Below are 18467 nucleotides of genomic sequence, written 5' to 3'. Positions count from 1 at the left end.
AAAATCAAGTTCTAAGGGAAAAAGCCCAAAAAGAGCCAAGTAAGTCTTCAAGCATCGTGTCCTACCAGCTGTCCCAGCCCAGGGAACATGAACTGACTCACGGCTGGGAAACAGTTCCACCGGCACAGAGAGAACCTGAGAACCTGGTTTCTAGCAGAATGGGAATTACAGAGCCCCAGAAAAAGAGGGAACTAGTTTATAAATACATCAATAAAATAAAATTTAAAAATCAATAAAAATTAAATATAATGTCTGATAAGGGGGGTTGGATGAAAGGACAGAGTTGAAGTACTCGGTAAGACGGCTCTGAGGGCGGACAGGGTAGACTGGCCCTCACTCCAGCGCCCTTGGGTTCACTGCCCAAGTGAGGGTGTAAGTCCTCCTTCCAGGGTACACCTGCCAGCCAATTAAGGAGACAGATGGGACCCTGAGGGGAACCACTACCAAAAACTAAAAATACAGCAAGATATAAAAAAGCATAAAAGGCAAAGACAAAGTCCCACGAGAAGTGTAAGCGGGGAGGACGATGAGCCTGTCTCCCTCACCCGGATGCAGGGGCCGGGCCAGGACCTTGGAACGGACACCGGCTCCTTTCCCCTGCTGCCCAGCAAGTGCTGTCGGGTGGACAGACCTGGCCACGCCTCCCCCCACCCCGGGGACAAAGCTTCCAAATGTCGCCTGCACCTCCCCTCCCCCTGCACCCATGCCCGGCCCCAGGAGTTCGCAAAACTTCTCTGGACCAGCCCAGAGCCTTCCGCCCTTGCCACCTGGGTCCCGCCGCTGGTCCGGCCCTGCAGCTTCCCTGTCCTACGGGCAGACCTCCGCCCAGGGCCACAGATGACCGCCCCGGGAGAGAACCGACGACCTGGGACTGGGCGGGGGCTTCTCCCCACGGCGGGAGCCTCCGGAGCGGCCTGTGCTGGTGCCCGGGTCTGCGGGGCCCCGGGGGTGTGCTGAGCTCCGACGCGGGGGGTGGCGCGCACAGCCCTGCGCCCGGCCAGCTAGAGCTTCGCCTCTGCTCCCCAGGTCCCCGCTGGCATTCGCTGTACGTGTCCCCGCTCCCCCGCCCCCAGACCCCGCGGCCCCGCGCGGCCACCGGGCGGCAGCACTGAGGCCACCCCAGGGCTGGGGCTGCGAGAGCCGGTGGGGGCCGCTTGGACGCGACCACCGCCCTCTCCGGGGGAAACGCGCAAAAGGCGCCCACAGCGCCTGAAAACCTGAAACCCTCTGAGGTGGGCCTACGCCATCTCTACCCTAAGGCCCGTCCCAGCTCAGCGTCCTGGAGCAAGGTGGTGACCAGGGCAGGGGGGCCGAGAACTCAGCGCCCCTGTCACCCTGAGAGAGTTCTCCCCGCCGTCCAGAGCCTTTGACGGATTCCACTGGGTGAGCTCATGCGTGGAGACTCCCACACATCCCGTCTTCCCAGCAGATCCTGGGCCCTGGAGTCCAGGACAAATCCAGGGAGGCGTCGTGATTCTCCTGGCAGGAAGAGCATCCAGGACTTCGGGGCCCATGGGGTGAGCAGGTGTGCAAGCGTTGGATGGGAGTGTGTACAAGTGTGCGTGACGGCTGCTGCAGGCCTCCCACAGAGCTGAAGTCACGTCCAGCTGCAGGGGACCAGCTACGTGACCCTCCCTGGGAGCCACGTACTTTCTCCGAGGCCATCCCTCCTCTGGAGCAAGGAGATGGGAATGCCGACCTGCCGGGATGCCTGCTGCGAGGGGCACAGGGCAGGTGCTCAGAAATGTGGGCTGAATTAAGAACCAGGAGGTGGCAGATTGGGGGCTCAGGGAGAACTGTTATTGGAAGTGGCCGGCACAGAACTGACCCAGCCCCGCCAGCCTCCCTAGGTCCCAGGGTGAAAATGGCTGGGGGAGGCCAGTGGGGGCTGGAGACAGATTTATTAGAGGCCTCAGGCAAATCCACAGGGTCCCCTCCATCCTACTGCCACCCCCAACCCAAGAGTCCCGCCGGCCCACTGGCGACCGCCATGTCCCGCTGAGGCTGTGCTACAAGAGATTGACCTTGGCCACCACCTGCTTGCAACCGGAGACGGCGAACTCCCGGCCAGCGACGCGGTAGTAGCTGAGCTGCGCCGCCAGGAGCTCGGCGCGGGCCTGCTCCGGGAAGAAGCCCTCCGCGGCCATCTCCTCGCGGAAGCAGCTGACCACGTCCTGCTTGTCCAGCAGCAGGAAGGGCACGATGGCCGCGGCCTGCCACAGCGGGTGCTCGCGGACCAGGAGCGCCCGAAGGCCGGCGCGCAGCTCCTCCTCGGCGCGCAGCGCGGCCGCCCCGTCCGGATCCCCGTCGGGGCGCCGGGGCCGCGCGCTGGACGCGTTGCGCAGCACGAAGCGCGTGATGTCGGCGCCGCCTGCGCTGCTGAGGAGCACGTAAACCGCGTTGTGGAAGTGGTGGGCCCGCTGCGGCTGCAGGAGGCTCCGCAGCTCGTCCAGCAGCTCCCGCGGCATCAGCTCGGCCTCGTCCAGCACCACGAGCGGGGTCTTCTCCTCCACCTCGGCCCGCGCCACCACGTCGGCCACCAGCCCGGCCAGCTGCTCGCGGCAGGCCTGCGCCGCCCGCGGCTCGGGGCAGTGGTGCCGCGCGTGGTACTGCAGCACCAGCGCGCCGTCCTCGAGGACCGCGCGGAAGTGGCGCGCCAGCAGGCGGCCCACGTGGCTCTTGCCCACGCCGCTGGGCCCGTGCAGCGCCAGAAGCAGCGGGCGGCTGTGTACGTGCGTGGCCAGGTAGTCCCGCAGCAGCGCCACGATGCGCCCCACGGCGGCCGGCTGCCCGAACACGGCGCGCTGCAGCGCCTTCTCCAGCCCGTCGAGGTCGTAGCGCTGCGCGTTATCATCCAGGTTCTCGATGGCGTTGAGCACCTGGAAGCCCACGACGGCCACCAGTAACACCAGGCAACGCTGCGCGCGGCTCCGGCGCTCGGCGTGAGGCCGGCACTTGCGCGAGGGCTCCGGGTAGAGCACCACGCGGCTGCGCCGGCGCCTCTTGCGCGGCGTCCTGGAGTGCAGCTCCGCCGGGCCGTCGAAGGTGAAGAACTGCGGCCGGTCCCAGTCGGCGCGCGGCGTCCCCGAGCTGCAGCCGGCTCCGGCCGCTCCAGCCCCGGAGGCCGACCCCGCACCCGGCGGCAGGAGGCGCCGCTTGCGCAGGAGGCACACGCGGCGACGCAGGCGGACCACGGCGCGCAGCGGCGCGATCACGCTCGGGCGGGGGATGCTGGGGCCCGCGGCCGCGGGCTCCAGACTGGCCTGGCCGCCGTCCATGGCGCCGAGGCGGCGCTCGGCATGCAGGTCGCCCTCCCTGCAACAGGAAGATGGAGAGGGTCTCCAGACTTCCGCCCGGCCAACTGGGACCCTTCCCCAGAATGACCTCACCTCTCTGGGAGGTCCCCAGGGAGCGCGGCGGGGTCGGGGGTAAGGGGGGGTGGTCCCGGTGCCGGCCTCGCAGAGCCTGGGTCTCGCCCCGCTGACCAGGAAGCGGCTCCCCGCAGGGCCCCAATGCAAATCTCCCATAAACAGCCGCCGGCCTTGAGGAAGTGGCGGAGGGGGGAGGGCGCCGCTTATCGGGAAGCCAGCCGGCTTCCTGGAGGAGAAGTCGGTGCCAACGAGGCGCCGATTAGGGTGAAGAAGGGTCAAGGCGCGATCCCGCTGCCCGCCCACGGGTCCGACCGCCAGGCGCCAGGGGCCCTCCGAATCCCAAGTGGGAACCAAGAGAAGCAGAGGCCCAAGCGCCCCTAGAGTCCGGAGACCTCCCCCCTACACTAAAAAACGCTTGAAGGGGGAGGGGGGGGATCTGGCCAGAACTTCTGTTGAGAATGGGCCCAGGCCTCATTCCCCCAAACTGGGAACCTCCCAACATCCCTCCAGTGAACACACTGATGGAATGGCCAGCAGGGAGCCCCCCAGAGACTAGCGGGGTGGAAAGATGGACAAAAAGAGCCAGAGAAGGAGAGCAAGAGCCACCGGGGAGAAGAGAGCTGAAGAAAGGCAGGACGGTTGTCCCTGGCCCCCCACCCGCCCCATACCTGCAGCTGTCAGGTTAAGCTCCTGCTGGCCCCCCAGCCCACCAAGGGCAGCCCCCTGCGCAGGCCAGATGCTGGGGCTGCAACTCAGGACACAGAAAACACCAGGGTCCTGGGGATGGTCCCAGAGGGGTCAGGGGTCTGGCCCGGCCAGCTCGGGCCTGGAGGGGGAGCAACACCTGCGAGTCCCTGGGGAGCGTGAGGGGAGGAAGCACTGGGAGGTTTCCGCTTGTAGGCAAAGGAAGTGAGTCAGGGGTGTGGCAGAAGGGCGGGACTTCGGCTGGAGGGAGGCGCCAGAGGGGGAGGTCTGGCTGGCTGGCCCAGGTCCTTCGGCCCTCGGGTCACCTGTCCTCCTGGGCCCTGAAACCCTCCTGGCTCGTCCTTGTCTCCCGGTAAGGCTGGGGGAGCATCCCCTCCCCTGGGATCCCACAGCCCCTTGCATGTCAGCCTGTCCTCCACAGAACTCTTACTTCCCCAGGGACATCTCCTGCGCCTGACCCTGCACAGGGAGGGCAGCAGGGCAAGAGCAGAGGAGACCATGTGCCTAGTGAGGTCTCCCCAGTCCCTCATTCTTCCCCTCCCCTGGCCCCAACCTAGGGGCTCCCAGAGTAGAGCTCCTTTCCTTCTCCTCCCACCTCTCCTCCTCTTCCAGGGCCTCCCTTCCCTCCATCCCCCTTTCCCTTCTACCCAACCCCCCAGAGCCCTCCCACCCCAAGGACAGTTGAGCACACTGGGACAGAAATTCTAGAACTGGGGGAAGACCCGCAGGCATAGGTCAGTGTCCTGGTCAGGGAGCAAATTTAGAAAAAACTAAGGCAGGTGGGGGTTCCCGTGTCCCTGCCCAACCCTACTCCCATCCCTGCACAGATGGGCCTGAGTGACCCTCTGCTCTTCCCATTCCGACCAAGGGAGGCACCGTGCCTTGGCCCACGCTTGTCTGCCGCCCTCCCGAAGAGTGAGTTCATCAACCCGTAGTGAGCCCAGGCTAGTCTGGCCCTGTGTCCCTCTGACACCACAGTCCAGCGTCCCTTGGCTGTCCTGCTGTGGCCCCCAATCTTGTGCTCATAGCCCCCCATCCGTCCTCAGCCTCCCTTTGTCCACACGGGCTCCCTGCCCAGCACACTGCCCCTGCCACCCCCCCGGCCCCTTCCCTGTGACCAGCAGGCACGACCAGCATCCGGGAAACGTGGCTCTTGGGCTTGGGAGCTCTCATTCTGTCCGAAATATGGGAGTTCCTGTTTGCCCATCGGTTCAGTGCCCTCGGGCAGGGTCACCACACGGAGGAAGCACAGCTTCTCCACATCCTCCTCTCCAGCTATGGGGCCTGGCTCCCCAGGACTGCCGCCCCTCTTCTGCACAGCGGCGGGTGCTTGGGGCCTTGGGCACCCAACCCACCACATAGGTGGCGGTGCTGTCAGGCTTCCTGGGACCAGGGGTGAAGGACATTATCCAGGCCCTGCCCATGTCCCATGATCCTAGCACGGGTGTGGCGGGGTGAGGTCCTGCCTGGCTCTCTAAGGAAAATGGAAGCAAATGGAAGAGGACCATCCCCACCACCTCCACCCACACTCCCTAAGGATGTCCCTCCTCCCAGGGACAGGCACGGGCATCCAGACCGTGGCCTACAGAGGCAGACATGCCCTTAAGTTGCCCACCCACCTGCCCCACAGCCAGCGCTCGGGTGTGCCCACCAACAGCTCAACCACTGGGTTTACCCAAACGCCTTTTATTTACACACGTGAGGGATGACTGTGCGCAGCAGCGCGCACGTGACCTGGACGGTGCGGCTGAGCAAGGGGCAGCCACTCCTCAGCGACACAGGGTACTCCGGCCGCTTCCCTGCCTGTGGGCCGTGGACGGGCCAGACTGTCCCATGAAACACTCGGGTGCTCCCAGAGCAGCCGGTTCCATCCGCAGATGCCCGCACCCAGCAAAGCACTGGCTGATCTGGGCCCACGGGGCTGGGCCCGCCCCTTCCCTCAGGCTTGGGTCCCCCTGCCCTCTCCCGTGCGAAAAAGGTAGCTTTTTCCTAATCCCAACTACAGCCAGTCTGTCTTCCCTACAGAAGCAGAAACTCACACCATGAGGCAGGAACGTGCCGGAAGCTCTCCACAGCCTGGGAGTGACTTCGAGGGGCCAGCTGGGCCCATCACACCCAGCGCTGTCCTCCAGGGAAGCAGCCAAGGGCCTCCGAAGAGCAAACACAGGTCCCAGGATCCAGGTCAGGGTGGGGCTGAGGCCCAGCAGCAGGATGGCCCACACAGGCCGTCCAAGGCCGGAGAGCGCTCGGCTCCAGCCAGCCCGGCCCACGAGCAGCCCATCTGCTTTCGGGAGAGACAGGGTCCCCAACACTGGAAGTCCAGGGACGCCTACTGGCCGGCCAACGTCACAGACCCGCCAGGGGCCCGGCCCGGTCCTGAGCGGCCCCCGGGAAGCCTCCCAGCCCAGCGGGAGCGGACACAGCCGGGAGGGGCAGCTCCAGCGCCTGTGTCTCCGTGGCCTGGGCCGGGCTGGGCTTCCGGTGCTCCAGCTGCTCCAGCCTCTCCCCCAGCTGAGAGTAAAGCTCCTTCACCGCCTCTCCGCTCTGTGGGGGGAAGCGTGTGGCTGTGGGGCAGGCCCCGGGGGCACTCAGGACACCTCCACGCGGGGGGGACATGCACGCAAGGAGAGGGCCGGGGCACGCACCTGGCCTGTGGGCTCCAGCGCCTTGCGCAAGGCGTCCAGCGTGGACGGCGCCACCCGGTGGTGCAGGTGGAGGAGGAGCCGCAGCACGTGCCGCTGCACACTCTCCTTCCTGGGGGAGGGGCCACGCTGCAGTGACCCAGAGCCCACCGCAGACCGCCCCCCAGCTGGGCCACACGCCCCTCCCCTGCAGCCGAGCCCCCACCACCACCCCAGGCAGGGGCACTGCGGACAGGGGCACCTGGGCGAGGCTGTGAGGAGGAAGCCGTCAAAGAGGCTCCTGCAGAAGTCCTCCAGGGCGAACTCGTCCGCCAGTAGCGCCAGGTTCCCCGTGAGCAGGTGCAGGAAGATGTCACCAAAGGCCAGGTCACCGAAGGTCTCCACTGCAAGCACAGCCCGGGTCAGCCCCCCCGCCCTGTCAGCCCTGCCCCTGGAGTGGCGCAGGGCCTGGGGCCGCAGGCCTCGTGTGCCTGCGAGCCAGAACCAGGGACCCGCACAGGCCAGGTGGACGGGGCAGGGGGCGGACAGGGGCCCCGGCCTAGGTGGTGAGGCAGGCTACGGTGTGAGGACCGGACCGGCCAGGGCAGGAGAGCCCATCACCAGTGGCTGTGACCCTTGGCCAAGCGCCACCGCCCAGCCCACGAGCTCAACCTGACGACCGGCGGCCCGGTTCTGAGAGAAAAACAACAACGGAAAGTGACTTCATGCTTCGAAGCCACCGACTCCAAAACTTAAAAGAAACAGCGGAAGCGAATACCAGAGAGCCTCACTGATAAGCAGAGACAAGAACGCCTACACGCACAGCCGACCGGGTCAGAGCCCCAGCTGGAGGGCAGGCCACAGGGGGACGCGCACACAGACACAAGTGCTGTACCAGCTGCTCAGGAAACGCCGCCAGGGCCCTCAGGGCTGACGGGGCGACGCCAGCGGCACCAAAGCGTGAGTGGACCCGGTGCTGCCGGACACAGCCGGGGTGAGCTCCTGCCCCACATCTGAGCAGACAGGACACCCAGGCAGGTCCACAGTCACGACAACAGGGGACACTGCCCACCAAGTCCCAACAAATCCCACAGAAGCCTACAGATGGTGGGAAACCCTAGAGGTAACAAGGAAACATGAGAGTTGGAAGTGATACACTTCCCGACTCGAGCAAACTACCCACAGAAGAACATCACGGGGCAGCTGGGCAATCATGAGCAGCGCCAGAACCTGGCCCCACGTAGGACCACGGCTGCATCACGGTTTCTGACAGCACCCGTCTTCTGTGGAGACACCTGCTAGGTTCCTCACAGCTGCTACGATGCGGAGTCTGGATGCACGTCCAGACCGTCTCCACGGCCTCCACGCAGGCAGGCGGCAGGCACTGAGCTCCACTGTGCAGTGCTCTGTGAGTTCATCAAAAATTCTCACAATAAAAAGCTAAAAAACAGGGATGCCTGGGTGGCTCAGTCGGTTGGGCGTCTGCCTTCGGCTCAGGTTGTGGTCCCGGGGTCCTGGGATGGAGTCCCATGTCAGGCTCCCTGCTCGGCGGGGAGCCTGCTTCTCCCTCTGCCTGCTGCTCCCCCTGCTCCTGCTCATGCTCTCTGACAAAGTCTTTTAAAAGAAGAGAAAAAGCTAAGAAAAAAAAAAAGAAAAGAATTTTTAAATTGACATCCATTCTAACACCCACTAATGCCGCAAAGGAACAAGGAAAGGCCTGCGTCCCCGCCCACTGCACAGCAGCGTGGGGCTGGGAGACACGGGCGCTCCTGAGGCAGGCAGGACACCCCTGCATCTAGCCCACGCCTGTAGACAACAGAAAGAAACAAAAGTACGGAAATGAATAGAAACAAGAAAGGCAAATTATTTGCACCTGCACTCTTAGAAGCTTCCAGAAACATACTCAAAAGCTCCAGCCTCTGTGGCCAAGAGGAGGACAGCCCAAGACGTGTCCACGCTCTGATCCAAAAGCAGTGAGGGCGCTCCCTCACGTGGTCAGAAGCCCCAGGACGGGCCTGACACCACCCAGGGGCACTCTGCTGCATGGAGGCGGCCAGGGTCAGAGGGACATGGGGTGAGAGCCACTGGGAGGGGACCTGCAAGACCCAACCAGGGGCCCAGGTGTGGGCGGGCCCTAGTAGCGGGCGACAAGGACATGGGTTCTCCCTGGAGCCTCCAGAAGGAGCCGGCCCTGCCTGCAGCTCAACTGAGGCCCTGGGAGCCTCACTTCATCCTCTGGCCTCCGATAAGAAAACAAGTTCGTGCTGTTCACTCAGATGGAAGCTGGATATAAATTAAGACCAAACAGCTTCCTTCGCAAACAGAACATGGGAAACGTGACACACGCACCATCCTCGGACCTGTCGATGACCCAGAAACAGGCTCAGCAAGGGACGGGCGACATCTCTCCAGAGCAGCCTCAACACCCCAGACGAGCCTGCGGCCAGCAGTGGACAAGCCAGGTGCTCCCGAACCCTCCCCCCTGGCTTGGCCTGCAGCTTCCTCCCAAAGGGGTCCACTCAGGCCCTGCCCTCTTCTTCCGACCAAGAAGCCACCCGCCCCACAGCACCCGTGGCCCGAGACCATCTGGGGTGGGCCCTCTCCACGGTCGCAGGGACTAGGGGGACGCCCCCCTCCCTCGCCAGGTGGGAAGAACCACAGCAGAAAGGATCCCTCCACAAATGGCGACCGTGGCAAGGGGTGTCTGAGTCTACCAGGCTGGGCTCGCCCCTGCACCAGAGCGACTCCGGAAGACCAGGGCCGCACCGAGGCGGGCGCCTGCGCACGCACCGAGCCCTGGCAGCAGGCGGAGCAGCGCGTTCTTGTTCCTCTGCTTGGTGACATGCAGCACGTAGTATAGTCCCACCTCACAGGCCATGCGCTGCTCCTGCAGGAACCTGCGCCAGTGAGGACAGGTCAGCCCCGACCCGAGCCGCTCGCGCCGCACGGCCTTCTGTGGGGAGCCCGAGGTCGAAGCACCCCGCCCACGCCCCCGAGCCCGTACTTCGTGAAACTCTCCGGAAGTGTGTTTGGGTACGAGACTGGGGCCTTCTCCTCGGCCGGGAGCTTCTGATCCACGTTGAAGGTATGGTCGTCCACCACGAAGGACATGAGCATGGGCAGAAACCTGGTGATGAGCTCCACCTCCTAGGCCGGGAGAAGACCCCAAACCCGTCCAGCATAGCCCCACTTTTGTCCTGGCCCATACCCCGGCCCTCACACACCCACCACACGTCAAGCTTTTCTGGACATCTACCTAAAGGCCCGGTCCTCCTTCCCACCTCCCAAGACCCCACCTTGCTCATCTTCCTCAGCCCCACAGACCCTCTCGCAAAGGTCACAGACACAATCCCACCCTAGTACTGTTACCATCTTGGGCTCCTTGAAGACCTGGCTGTCGATCATGTCCCACGCCCCCTGGCCCAGGGCCAGCAGCCTGAGCAGCAGCAGGAGATCTGGGCTGTCCTGTGGGGAAGCACGGGCCTCAACACGTGCTCAGCAGGTCCTCCCTCCCCTGACCTCCCTCCCCCGCTGACATCCCTCATTGCCACAGGGTCCTCCTGGCGCAGCCACTACCAGCCACTTCGCTCCCAGGCTCCACACGCCTACCAGCCACCAGGAGGAGCATGTGCACACCTGACCAGCAGCGGTCCATGCCCGCACCCCTACCCAGAGGCAGCGGGCAGCCAGCTGGTACGCTCACCCTGGGCAGCGTCTCCTGGCCAACCAGCTCCTGCAGGTGGCGGACGGTGCTCAGCGACAGCGTGTTGATGGCAAAGGGGTCACACAGGATCATGGACAGGTCCCTGCGAGAACGGGCACATTGTGCTTCCGTAGCATGGCCTCAGGCCGGGGAGAAGGGCCCCTCCACACAGAGCAAGCCTGTCTACCTGCTCCGGATCCCTTCCCGAAACAACTTTGCCATTCGTAACTCCTCTCTAACTTACTCAAAACACTAAAGAGTCAAAAAACCTTTTTTTAAAAATTAAGCTCCCATTTTGGTTCTGAAAACCTGACCCCGATTCTGTAAGCACATGCTGGACCCTCAGAGACAGAGAGAGAAAACAGTGCTGGGAGCCAGATCCCACCAGCACAGCAGGCCCCTGGGACGGGGCTGAGCCCCCAGCCCTGACACACGCAGGCCCCAGTGACGGCAGGCACCCATGCCCCAGCCCAGGCCCAGGCTTCCCCGAGACTCCGAGAGCCTCAGCCACAGCAGCTGGGCCTCAGCGGTGCGCACGAGCAGCCGGCAGTTCCAAGACGCACTGGAGTAAACTGCAGGCAGAGCCTGCTCACACCGATACCTGCGGACAGGACCTCGGGGGAGGGGGAGCACCTGTACAAGGCTCACCCTTACCCCAGGACTTGCTCCTGCCCCTTTTTCACTCCATCCAGAAACCCCTGAAGCTCCCGGGCCCTCTTGCTGTCCACGAAGCGCTCACGGATGCAGGCGTCCAGGCACCAGGTAAACTGCAGGGAGGAAGCACGGTCAGGACACCGTCAGAGAACACGGCCGGTACCCACGTCTCACGGACAGGACTCACTGCCTCATGTGGTCCAGGCCCAGCTCAGTGCACAGGCAGACCCGCCTGAGGTCCCTCGTGCCCGGCGGGCCAGGTGGTACGCAGAAGAGATAGTGCAAGTGCTCTGTTCTCAAGGGCCCTCCCTGGCCCACCTTGTGGGGGTGGGTGCTACAGTCTCACGTGCTGACACCACATTGCCTGCAGGAGGGGACACTGTCCCAGGCCACACAGCACCCACACTGGGGACGAGGGCAGCACAGGAAGCCCCGCCCCTGGAGGACTCTAGAGCAGGGGAGGGCCAGTGGCCAGGGAAACCCCAAAAAACCCCCAAAGAAGCCAGAGCAAGTGTCCAAAAGGGGCCATGGGGCCGGTCCCAGCTGGAGCAGAGCGAGACACGGAGCAGGCACACAAGGGAGGTCGGGGCAGGCGGCTCTGACGTAAGGGTGGGAAGAGGCCCCCTGCCCTGGAGAACAGTTGGCTGAGGGGGCCCGGTCTGGCACAGAGGGGCCGCTGGGCGTGGAGCGCGGACAGGGAAGAGACAGAAGGAACGGGGAGGGGCCGGCGATGTCAGCACCTTGTGGCAGGGGTCCACGGAGCAGATGTCCCCGACGTCCAGCTCATGCAGGGACATGAGCAGCTCGGCCCGCAGGGTACAGTAGTGCACATTGCGCGTCCGCAGGAACAGCGTCCGCAGGAACTGCAGCACCATGTCGTACAGCTTCACGTTCTTCCCCACCATCTGCGTCAGCTTCTGCACCACCTGGGGGGAGGGGCAGGGAGGCCGCGCCACAGTGTCACTGACGGCCCGGGCCAGCATGGCCCCTTCCTGACACCCGGGAGTCTCCTCTCTCACAAGATGCCAGCTCTGTGTCAGCAGGTGGCATTTCTGGTGTTTAAGGAGACGAAACCCACATCAGATCCCAGCTTCTCCGAAAGGCCATTGACCTGTGACCCCAGACTCCTCAGAGCCGCCCAGGAGGTCTGCTGGCTGCTTGCCCAGTCAGCTGGCCCAGGGAGATGCAGGCCCGGGGGAGGGACGCCGGCCAGGTGCCTGGGCCACCTGGCTCCCTGCATCGTCCCGTACGTCCCGTACATCCCGCACGACGCCCCGTGGCGGCCCTGTCCCACGTCCAGCACCTGGCCTGCTCCTCGGTAGGGACCACCCATTTCCGCAGTCCACCCCACGCCCCACGCAGAAGGTTCCTGCCACACCGCCGCGGCCAGCGGGAGGGAGCGTGGCTCGCTGCTCCTGAACAAGGGCTGGGCCACCGGCTCTGACATTGGGAAGGACGCACGGAACCTGGGGTAACAGACATCACGGCACCGACAGCCTGTACACAGTGCAGAGACGAGCGGGGATGGCTGAAGCAGCGAGTGCGGGAGGCAACCTCGGAGGCCCCAGGCAAGGTCTCTTCAGCAGGCTCAGACCTGGCCTGCCGGCGAACAAGAGTGGTGAGGCTCAGGCTACTGGCGGGGAGGCCAGCTAGGCCCACAGCCGTGGCCCCAGTGGCTGAGCCACACCCTGAGGGCTACGGGCGATACCCTCTCCCCTCACAGTGGGCACAGGCCACACAGCCAGAAAGACCCAGGCCCCCCCGGAGGGCACTGGCTTGGAGGGGAATGTGAGAAAAAGGCAAGAGACCACAGCTAGGAAGTAGTACGGCCACCACTGGCCAGACTGCGGCAGGAGGCATTAGGTCAGATTAGGTCAGATCCCACTTCCCAGCAGCCCACGGTCCTCGGCGAGAAAGCGAAGGGCCAACAAAATACCCGGCGCCACTCAACCAGCATCTGGTGGCTCACCATTGCCTCCCTCCTCCGTGCACCATCACGCTGGAGCAGGTCAGGCGACTTCTGTGACCCCCAACGTGCTGGGAAAAGCCAAAGTCTCCGTGGTGGCCTCCAGCCCTCCTGAGCTCAGCCCCCGATCTACTCATCGCGTGCTCTCGGCTCGGCCGCGTAAGCCACGTCATTCCTGACGGTCAGCATGCTCCCCTTCAGAGCCCGTGCTCACCCCGCAGCCCTGCTTCACCTTGCTCTACGGCCTCATGTCTCCGCAGCCCTTGGCCACCCCTTGAGCTCTAGATGACCAGCATATGACACTTCCTCTGTAGCGCCTGCCCCAAGCAAACACCAAGACCTCCCGGGTCAGCGAAGGGTGCAAGCACTCATAGCAGGAAGTCAGGACTCAGGAAATATTTGCCAAAATACTAAGTGAGTCCGACAAAAAAAAAAAAACACAGAAAAAAAGAGGTGCCCCTGGGGGGCTCAGTGGTTAAGCATCTGCCTTCAGCACAGGTCAGGATCCCAGGGTCCTGGGATCAGGCCCCACATGAGGACCCCTGCGCAGTGAGCAGCCTGCTTCTCCCTCTCCCCTTGCTCCTCCCAACTGCTCATACTCTCTAACAAACTCATAAAAATCTTTTTTAAAAAAAAGAGGAATGTCTGGCAAAGTCAGTCAGGAGCGTGTGTCACTCCTGATCCTGGGACTGTGAATTTGAGCCCCACGCTGGATGTAGAGAAAACTTAAAAATAAAATCTTGAGGGGCGCCTGTGGGTGGCTCAGTGGGTTAAGCCTTTGCCTTCGGTTCAGGTCACGATCTCAGGGTCCTGGAATCGAGCCCCGCGTTGGGCTCTCTGCTCAGTAGGGAGCCTGCTTCCCCTGCTCTCTCTGCCTGCCCCTCTGCCTACTTGTGATCTCTGTCAATTAAATAAATAAAATCTTTAAAAAAATAATAATAATAAAATAAAAAATAAAAATAAAATCTTGAAAACCCAAACCTCCTAGAGCAAAGGAAGAACCGAGGAACATCACTGGGAAGGCTTGCCAGGTCGCCAAGGGCCAAGCACATACAGCAAAGAGACCCCCACGAGGCCCCCTGGCCAGCCACACACACAAGCCCACCCTTCCCAGGAGCGGAACAACGGAAGCCCCCGAGGTGGTGGGGAAGGGGGTGGGCAGGGCGCTGCCGGCCTCACCTCGCCCTGGCGCCTAGTCTTCGGGGAAGGGCTGAAGAAGTTGTGCAGGACGGAGAGCTCCGTGCTAAAAAGCGCGCTCTCCTTCTCCAGGATGTACTGCTTCAGCAGTGGGGATACTTCGTCCCCGAACAGGGCCTGGTTGTCCTGCCAGATCTGCCGCTTCACCTCCACCGCGCAGGCCCGGTACAGCTCCTTGTCAGCCATCACCAGCTTCAGCTTCTTCTCCGGAACCTACACACCCACACGGGCCACCCCTCAGGATAGGTCAGGAGGCCTCAGCGTCCCCAGCAGTGGCCACCTCAAGCCCAGCCCCACCAGCAGGGGCACCTGCGCCTGGACTCCAGGCCCCGGCAGAGGCCGACGGCCAGCTCCTGCCAAGCCGCCGTGGGTCCCACAACCCAAGCTTCTGTCTCTGCCTGGCTTGGAGAACGTGCCCCGGAGCTGCTGGTCTGGGCAGGCGGCTCAGCACACCTCCCCAGCTCCAAGCGGTCACCCTGATCCAGGGGAAGGCGCGGGGCAGAGCGAGCCCTGAGCTTGGCCTGTGGTGCTTACCTTGGGTAGGTGTTTCATGACGCACATCACCACCGGCTGCAGGGACGGCATCTTCACCAGGGAAAAGCTCTTTTCCAGGAGATCCTCCAGTTTCTTGTACCTGGAAAGACTCCCTTTCTGAGCACAGCGGCTGCCTCCGTGCCCCAGGCAGCTGCCAGGTCAGGGGACGGGTCTCCATGCGCGGGGGCCCGCCGCGGAGCAGGGCCGCGCGGCCCGGGAGTCAGTGCCCGGGCGGGGCCCGGAGGAGGGCTGCGCGTCTCACCCGCCCACCCACCTCTCCTCGGCCTTGCCCTCCGAGGCGATGGCCGACACGCGCTCCAGCAGCTTGTCCCGCAGCTCGTCGAACACCGACTGGTGGAATTCCAGCCGCGGCGTCCCGTGCAGGTCCAGGAACGGCAGGGCGGACTGCAGGGAGGGCAGCAGCACGCCATTCTCTGTCTGCGGAAACAGGCGGCCCGTGTGCGCGGGGTTGGCTTCGCCTCCTGGGGCGCGGGGCGACCCCAGGACGCTCTGCGCGGCGGGTGCGAGCACAGCCCCCGCAGCCCGGCCGCCGCACCTGGAACTGCTCGATGGCCTTGAGCGGCTCCGTGCAGTTGGTCAGCGTCTCCTTCAGGTCCTCGCCGTTGGCCACGCCCAGGTCCTGCAGCCCCGCGAACATGGCCGAGGCCGCGGCCCCCGCGCGGCCCGGCGCCCCATCCCCGCCGCGCTCCCCCGGCGCCGCCGCGCCCGCCGCAGGCCCCCCCGGCGTCCGCTCGCTCGGGCCTCGGGGGCCGCCCGCGCTCCGCTCCCCGGAGCCCTCCAGCTCCGCCAGGTCCCGCCGGCTGCACGGCTCCGCCGGGGCCGCGGCCGCCCACTTCCGTCCTGAGAGGCCGCGTCCGCCGGCCAAACTGTCCCCCGGAAACGCCGCCGCCGGCGCGCAGAGATTCCTGGGAGCGAGCGCGCGCCGAGGACGAGCGCCCCGCCCCCTGCGCCGCGGCCCGCCGCCCATTGAGGCTCCCAGCCGCGGGTCTCCCGCCGGGCCGAGTGCGTGCGCTGCGCGTAACCTTACCCTCGAGCTCAGGGTCCTGGGTGGGGGGTGGGGGGGCGCGGCGGGGCGCCGGGGCGGGGGACCCGGGAAGGGGGGCTGCCGGCGGGGTCGGAACTGGGATTTTGACTTCGTGGGCTTTAATCACGAAAAGTCCCGCGAGCAGCCTGTGAGATCAGCCTTTCGACGCGGACAGTATTTTGGTTTCAAGAGGAGCAGTCCGCCCTCGCTGCCCCCGCCCCCGGGCCGCACCGGGTGCACGACCCCCTTCGTCCCTGGAACTCGGCTCCCTCCTTGCCCAACAGAGACGGGGAAGAGGCTGCGGAGCAAGGTTGTCACGAAGACTAAACTCTACCGTGTGCTTCCGGAGGCGCCTAGCAGAGACCCACTGGAGACCTGGGGGACAGAGTGAGATCGGGACAAGGACAGGTGTCCTCACTCTCATCACGGTGAATATCCAAGCCCCAGGCTAACCCAAGGTGGGTGGCCCTCAGGCTGACTCGTCCATCCTGACACACTGCAAATTCAAGGCTCAGGTTTTATGGTGTCTTTGTCCCTTGCAATGCAAGAAGCTCGCGCACAGTGAGTGGGCACCGCCTGATGGGCACTCTCCTTGGGCTCCTCTCTGCTACGTGTACAAGCCCCTGGACCCAGCAATCAGCGCTCTGCGGCCTCTCAGCTCACCAGCTCACCATCTCCCCTCCAAACAGCCCTATATCCTCCCAGGTTTGGCCACACCAAACATCACACCCTCTCCCTTTTTGTATGCCTTGTCTTCTGAGGTTCATCCTGCTAAAAATTCCCTTCCTACTGCCCAGCAAACTCCTAGTCATCTTTAAAAGTCACTTCCCCCGCTACCTCCTACCAGGAAGCTCTCCCTCTTCAGCCCAGCTGGAGGGCAGTGCTCCTTCCTGCTGGTCCCACTCCTGACTTTGAGCCCTGGGGGTTGCTTTCCACCCCCTTCCCCGAGTCAAGCTCCCAAGGCCAGGCCTTCTATGGCTCTGCCTCTGTTGCCTGCGGGCTGAGCTGGTCAGCCCAGGGCCTAAGGATGGCCATCTGCCATGCCACTGCTCTAATTCCCAGGGATGCTGCGGCTCAACGTCCAAAGTTGAGCCCTAGAGGAGGTGACAGGTAAATTGCACTCGGGACTTCCCGGGCTTTGGCCTCTCTGCGGGATGGAATGACGTCCGCACCACATCATCAACTGTTGCAGTGCCTTTTTGAAGGGGTCAGGCTCTGGCCCACCACATGGGTGGCACAGGAAGGACCCCTGGAGGAACTGGTGCAGGGACAGGAGCCACCCCCAGCTGCAGGTGAGGCCCTTAAGGGAAGCAATCTTGGCGACAACCCCTGGGTAGAAAGGTAGGCTGCTCCTGTGGGCAGAGGCAGGACCCTAACAAGTGAAGGCCCAGGAAGTCTGCTGGCTGTGGTATGGCCTGCACACCCCTGGGCAAGTTCACAGGGTCTTTGGGCAGGAGCCGAAGAAGTGGAGAACCAGCTGGTCCTCTGCACCCTCCCTGGTCACTGGGCAGGCCGACCTCACCTCAAGATGACAGCTGATCCTTGGGTACACTGGCAGCTTGACCAGTCCCTTGGGTAGCACAGCTGGGTGGGAGTGTCTTGTATTGCCCACTGGGTCCCCTCCCATGCAGTCCCCAGCCAGGAAGTCCCAGGGTGCCACCCCACCCGCCCTAGAGAAGAGGGCACCAAAGGGGAAGCAGAGAGAGACCCCTGGGCAAGGAAAACCAAACAGGACGGGTCAGCAGCCACATCTGTGGGACAGCTCACCAGACGAGCACACAGCAGAGTTGGGAAGAACCTTCAGCATCTCTGTATTGGGGGGGGGTAGATGGCTTTTGGGCTGGACATCAATGTCCTCAATGTCCGCAGCTCACAGAGGGGTTGGCCGGCCAGGAGGGTGGGTCAGAGGCACCCACAGAGTCAAAAGGCCGAGCTGGAGGCCCTTAGTTCCAGGCAGGCCTGGGAAGGCCCCCAAGGAAACCAGGGTACTGTGAATAAGCGGGTTGCCGGCTGTGCCGAGGAGGCGCTACAGTGTGCAGAAGGGTCCCGTGTCATGGCGCTTGGGTCTTCGGACACCCTGGATCACCACTCCCGGCGCCGCGGGAAAGCGCGACTTAGAGCAACCCTCCACGTGGTGGGCAGCTGGGCCGGAACTGCGGGCTGCAGGGAGAAGGTAGAGCCCACTAGGCTAAAACGCCAGCGGCCGCGCAGCTCGCAGCTCCCCGCAGGCTGAGTCCCCACCCCTGCCCCCGGCCTGGCCTCCGCTCTCAGAGGTCTCCTCACGGGAACTGAGCCAGGAGGCGAACGCAGGAGAGCGGCTCATGGAGAAGGCGGGCGGGCGCGGGTTCTGCAGGCGGCACCCAGGAAAGATGTCGTAGGTGTTGGGGCCGGGAAGCTTCTCGCCCTGCGGGGCCTGTGGAGGGCCCTGAAGCTGGGGCTGGGGACGGTGACCCGCACCCCCGGCCCGCGGCAGCCCCGGGCGGGCGGGGGTCTCAACTGTCTTAGAAGAGGGGCGGCGGCCCCCAAAGCTGAAGGCCGGGAAGGCAAGCGAGCTGAGTGGCTGGTAGTCCGCTGGTGACGGCCACTGCGCGCAAAGAGGCTGCTGCTTCCCCCACCGCCCCCGCGGGCCCGCCCCTTCCCGGCCCCCTCCTCCCGGCCGCACCCCGCGGGC

At 64.3% G+C, this 18467-nt stretch overlaps 3 protein-coding genes across 5 annotated transcripts in view; all 3 read right to left on the bottom strand.

The window, feature by feature from the left end:
* Window positions 1–1882: 1882 nt before the first annotated feature.
* On the bottom strand, window positions 1883–6204 carry LOC111145729 (torsin family 4 member A). 2 transcript variants are annotated; one of them, XM_022500887.1, is made up of 2 exons: window positions 6116–6204; window positions 1883–3315 (listed from the first exon to the last, which is right to left on the bottom strand). In XM_022500887.1, exons 1-2 carry the CDS (start codon window positions 6184–6186, stop codon window positions 2010–2012), a joined length of 1377 nt encoding a protein of 458 aa, XP_022356595.1. In that variant the 5' UTR covers window positions 6187–6204; the 3' UTR covers window positions 1883–2009. The 2 variants fall into 2 exon arrangements, with proteins under 2 accessions (XP_022356595.1, XP_022356596.1); XM_022500888.1 differs by lacking the exon at window positions 6116–6204 and adding an exon at window positions 4040–4684.
* LOC111145483 (negative elongation factor complex member B) lies at window positions 5743–15739 on the bottom strand. Its single transcript, XM_022500378.1, has 13 exons — window positions 15308–15739; window positions 15026–15189; window positions 14752–14851; window positions 14200–14430; window positions 11795–11980; window positions 11055–11167; window positions 10401–10503; window positions 10067–10162; window positions 9702–9844; window positions 9488–9594; window positions 6960–7101; window positions 6722–6830; window positions 5743–6620 (listed from the first exon to the last, which is right to left on the bottom strand). The coding sequence occupies exons 1-13, from the start codon at window positions 15737–15739 to the stop codon at window positions 6423–6425; spliced, it is 2124 nt and encodes a 707-aa protein (XP_022356086.1). The 3' UTR covers window positions 5743–6422.
* Window positions 15740–17583: 1844 nt separating this feature from the next.
* The window catches only part of LOC111146422 (sperm-tail PG-rich repeat containing 3), a 1913-nt gene continuing 1029 nt past the window's right edge, over window positions 17584–18467 (bottom strand). The window contains exons 5-6 of one of the 2 annotated variants that reach the window (XM_022501969.1): window positions 18080–18380; window positions 17584–17956 (exon numbers count right to left, since the gene is read on the bottom strand). In XM_022501969.1, the coding sequence (XP_022357677.1) occupies window positions 17823–17956; window positions 18080–18380 (435 nt within the window). In that variant the 3' untranslated portion in view covers window positions 17584–17822. The remainder of the gene's footprint in view (window positions 17957–18079; window positions 18381–18467) is intronic. The other variant, XM_022501970.1, reaches the window with a different exon arrangement.

Source organism: Enhydra lutris, unplaced genomic scaffold, assembly GCF_002288905.1.
Source record: "Enhydra lutris kenyoni isolate GAN:26980312 unplaced genomic scaffold, ASM228890v2 scaffoldscaffold13, whole genome shotgun sequence".
In the NCBI taxonomy this organism is placed as follows: Eukaryota; Metazoa; Chordata; class Mammalia; order Carnivora; family Mustelidae; genus Enhydra; species Enhydra lutris.
This window is presented reverse-complemented; position numbering and strand designations above follow the sequence as displayed.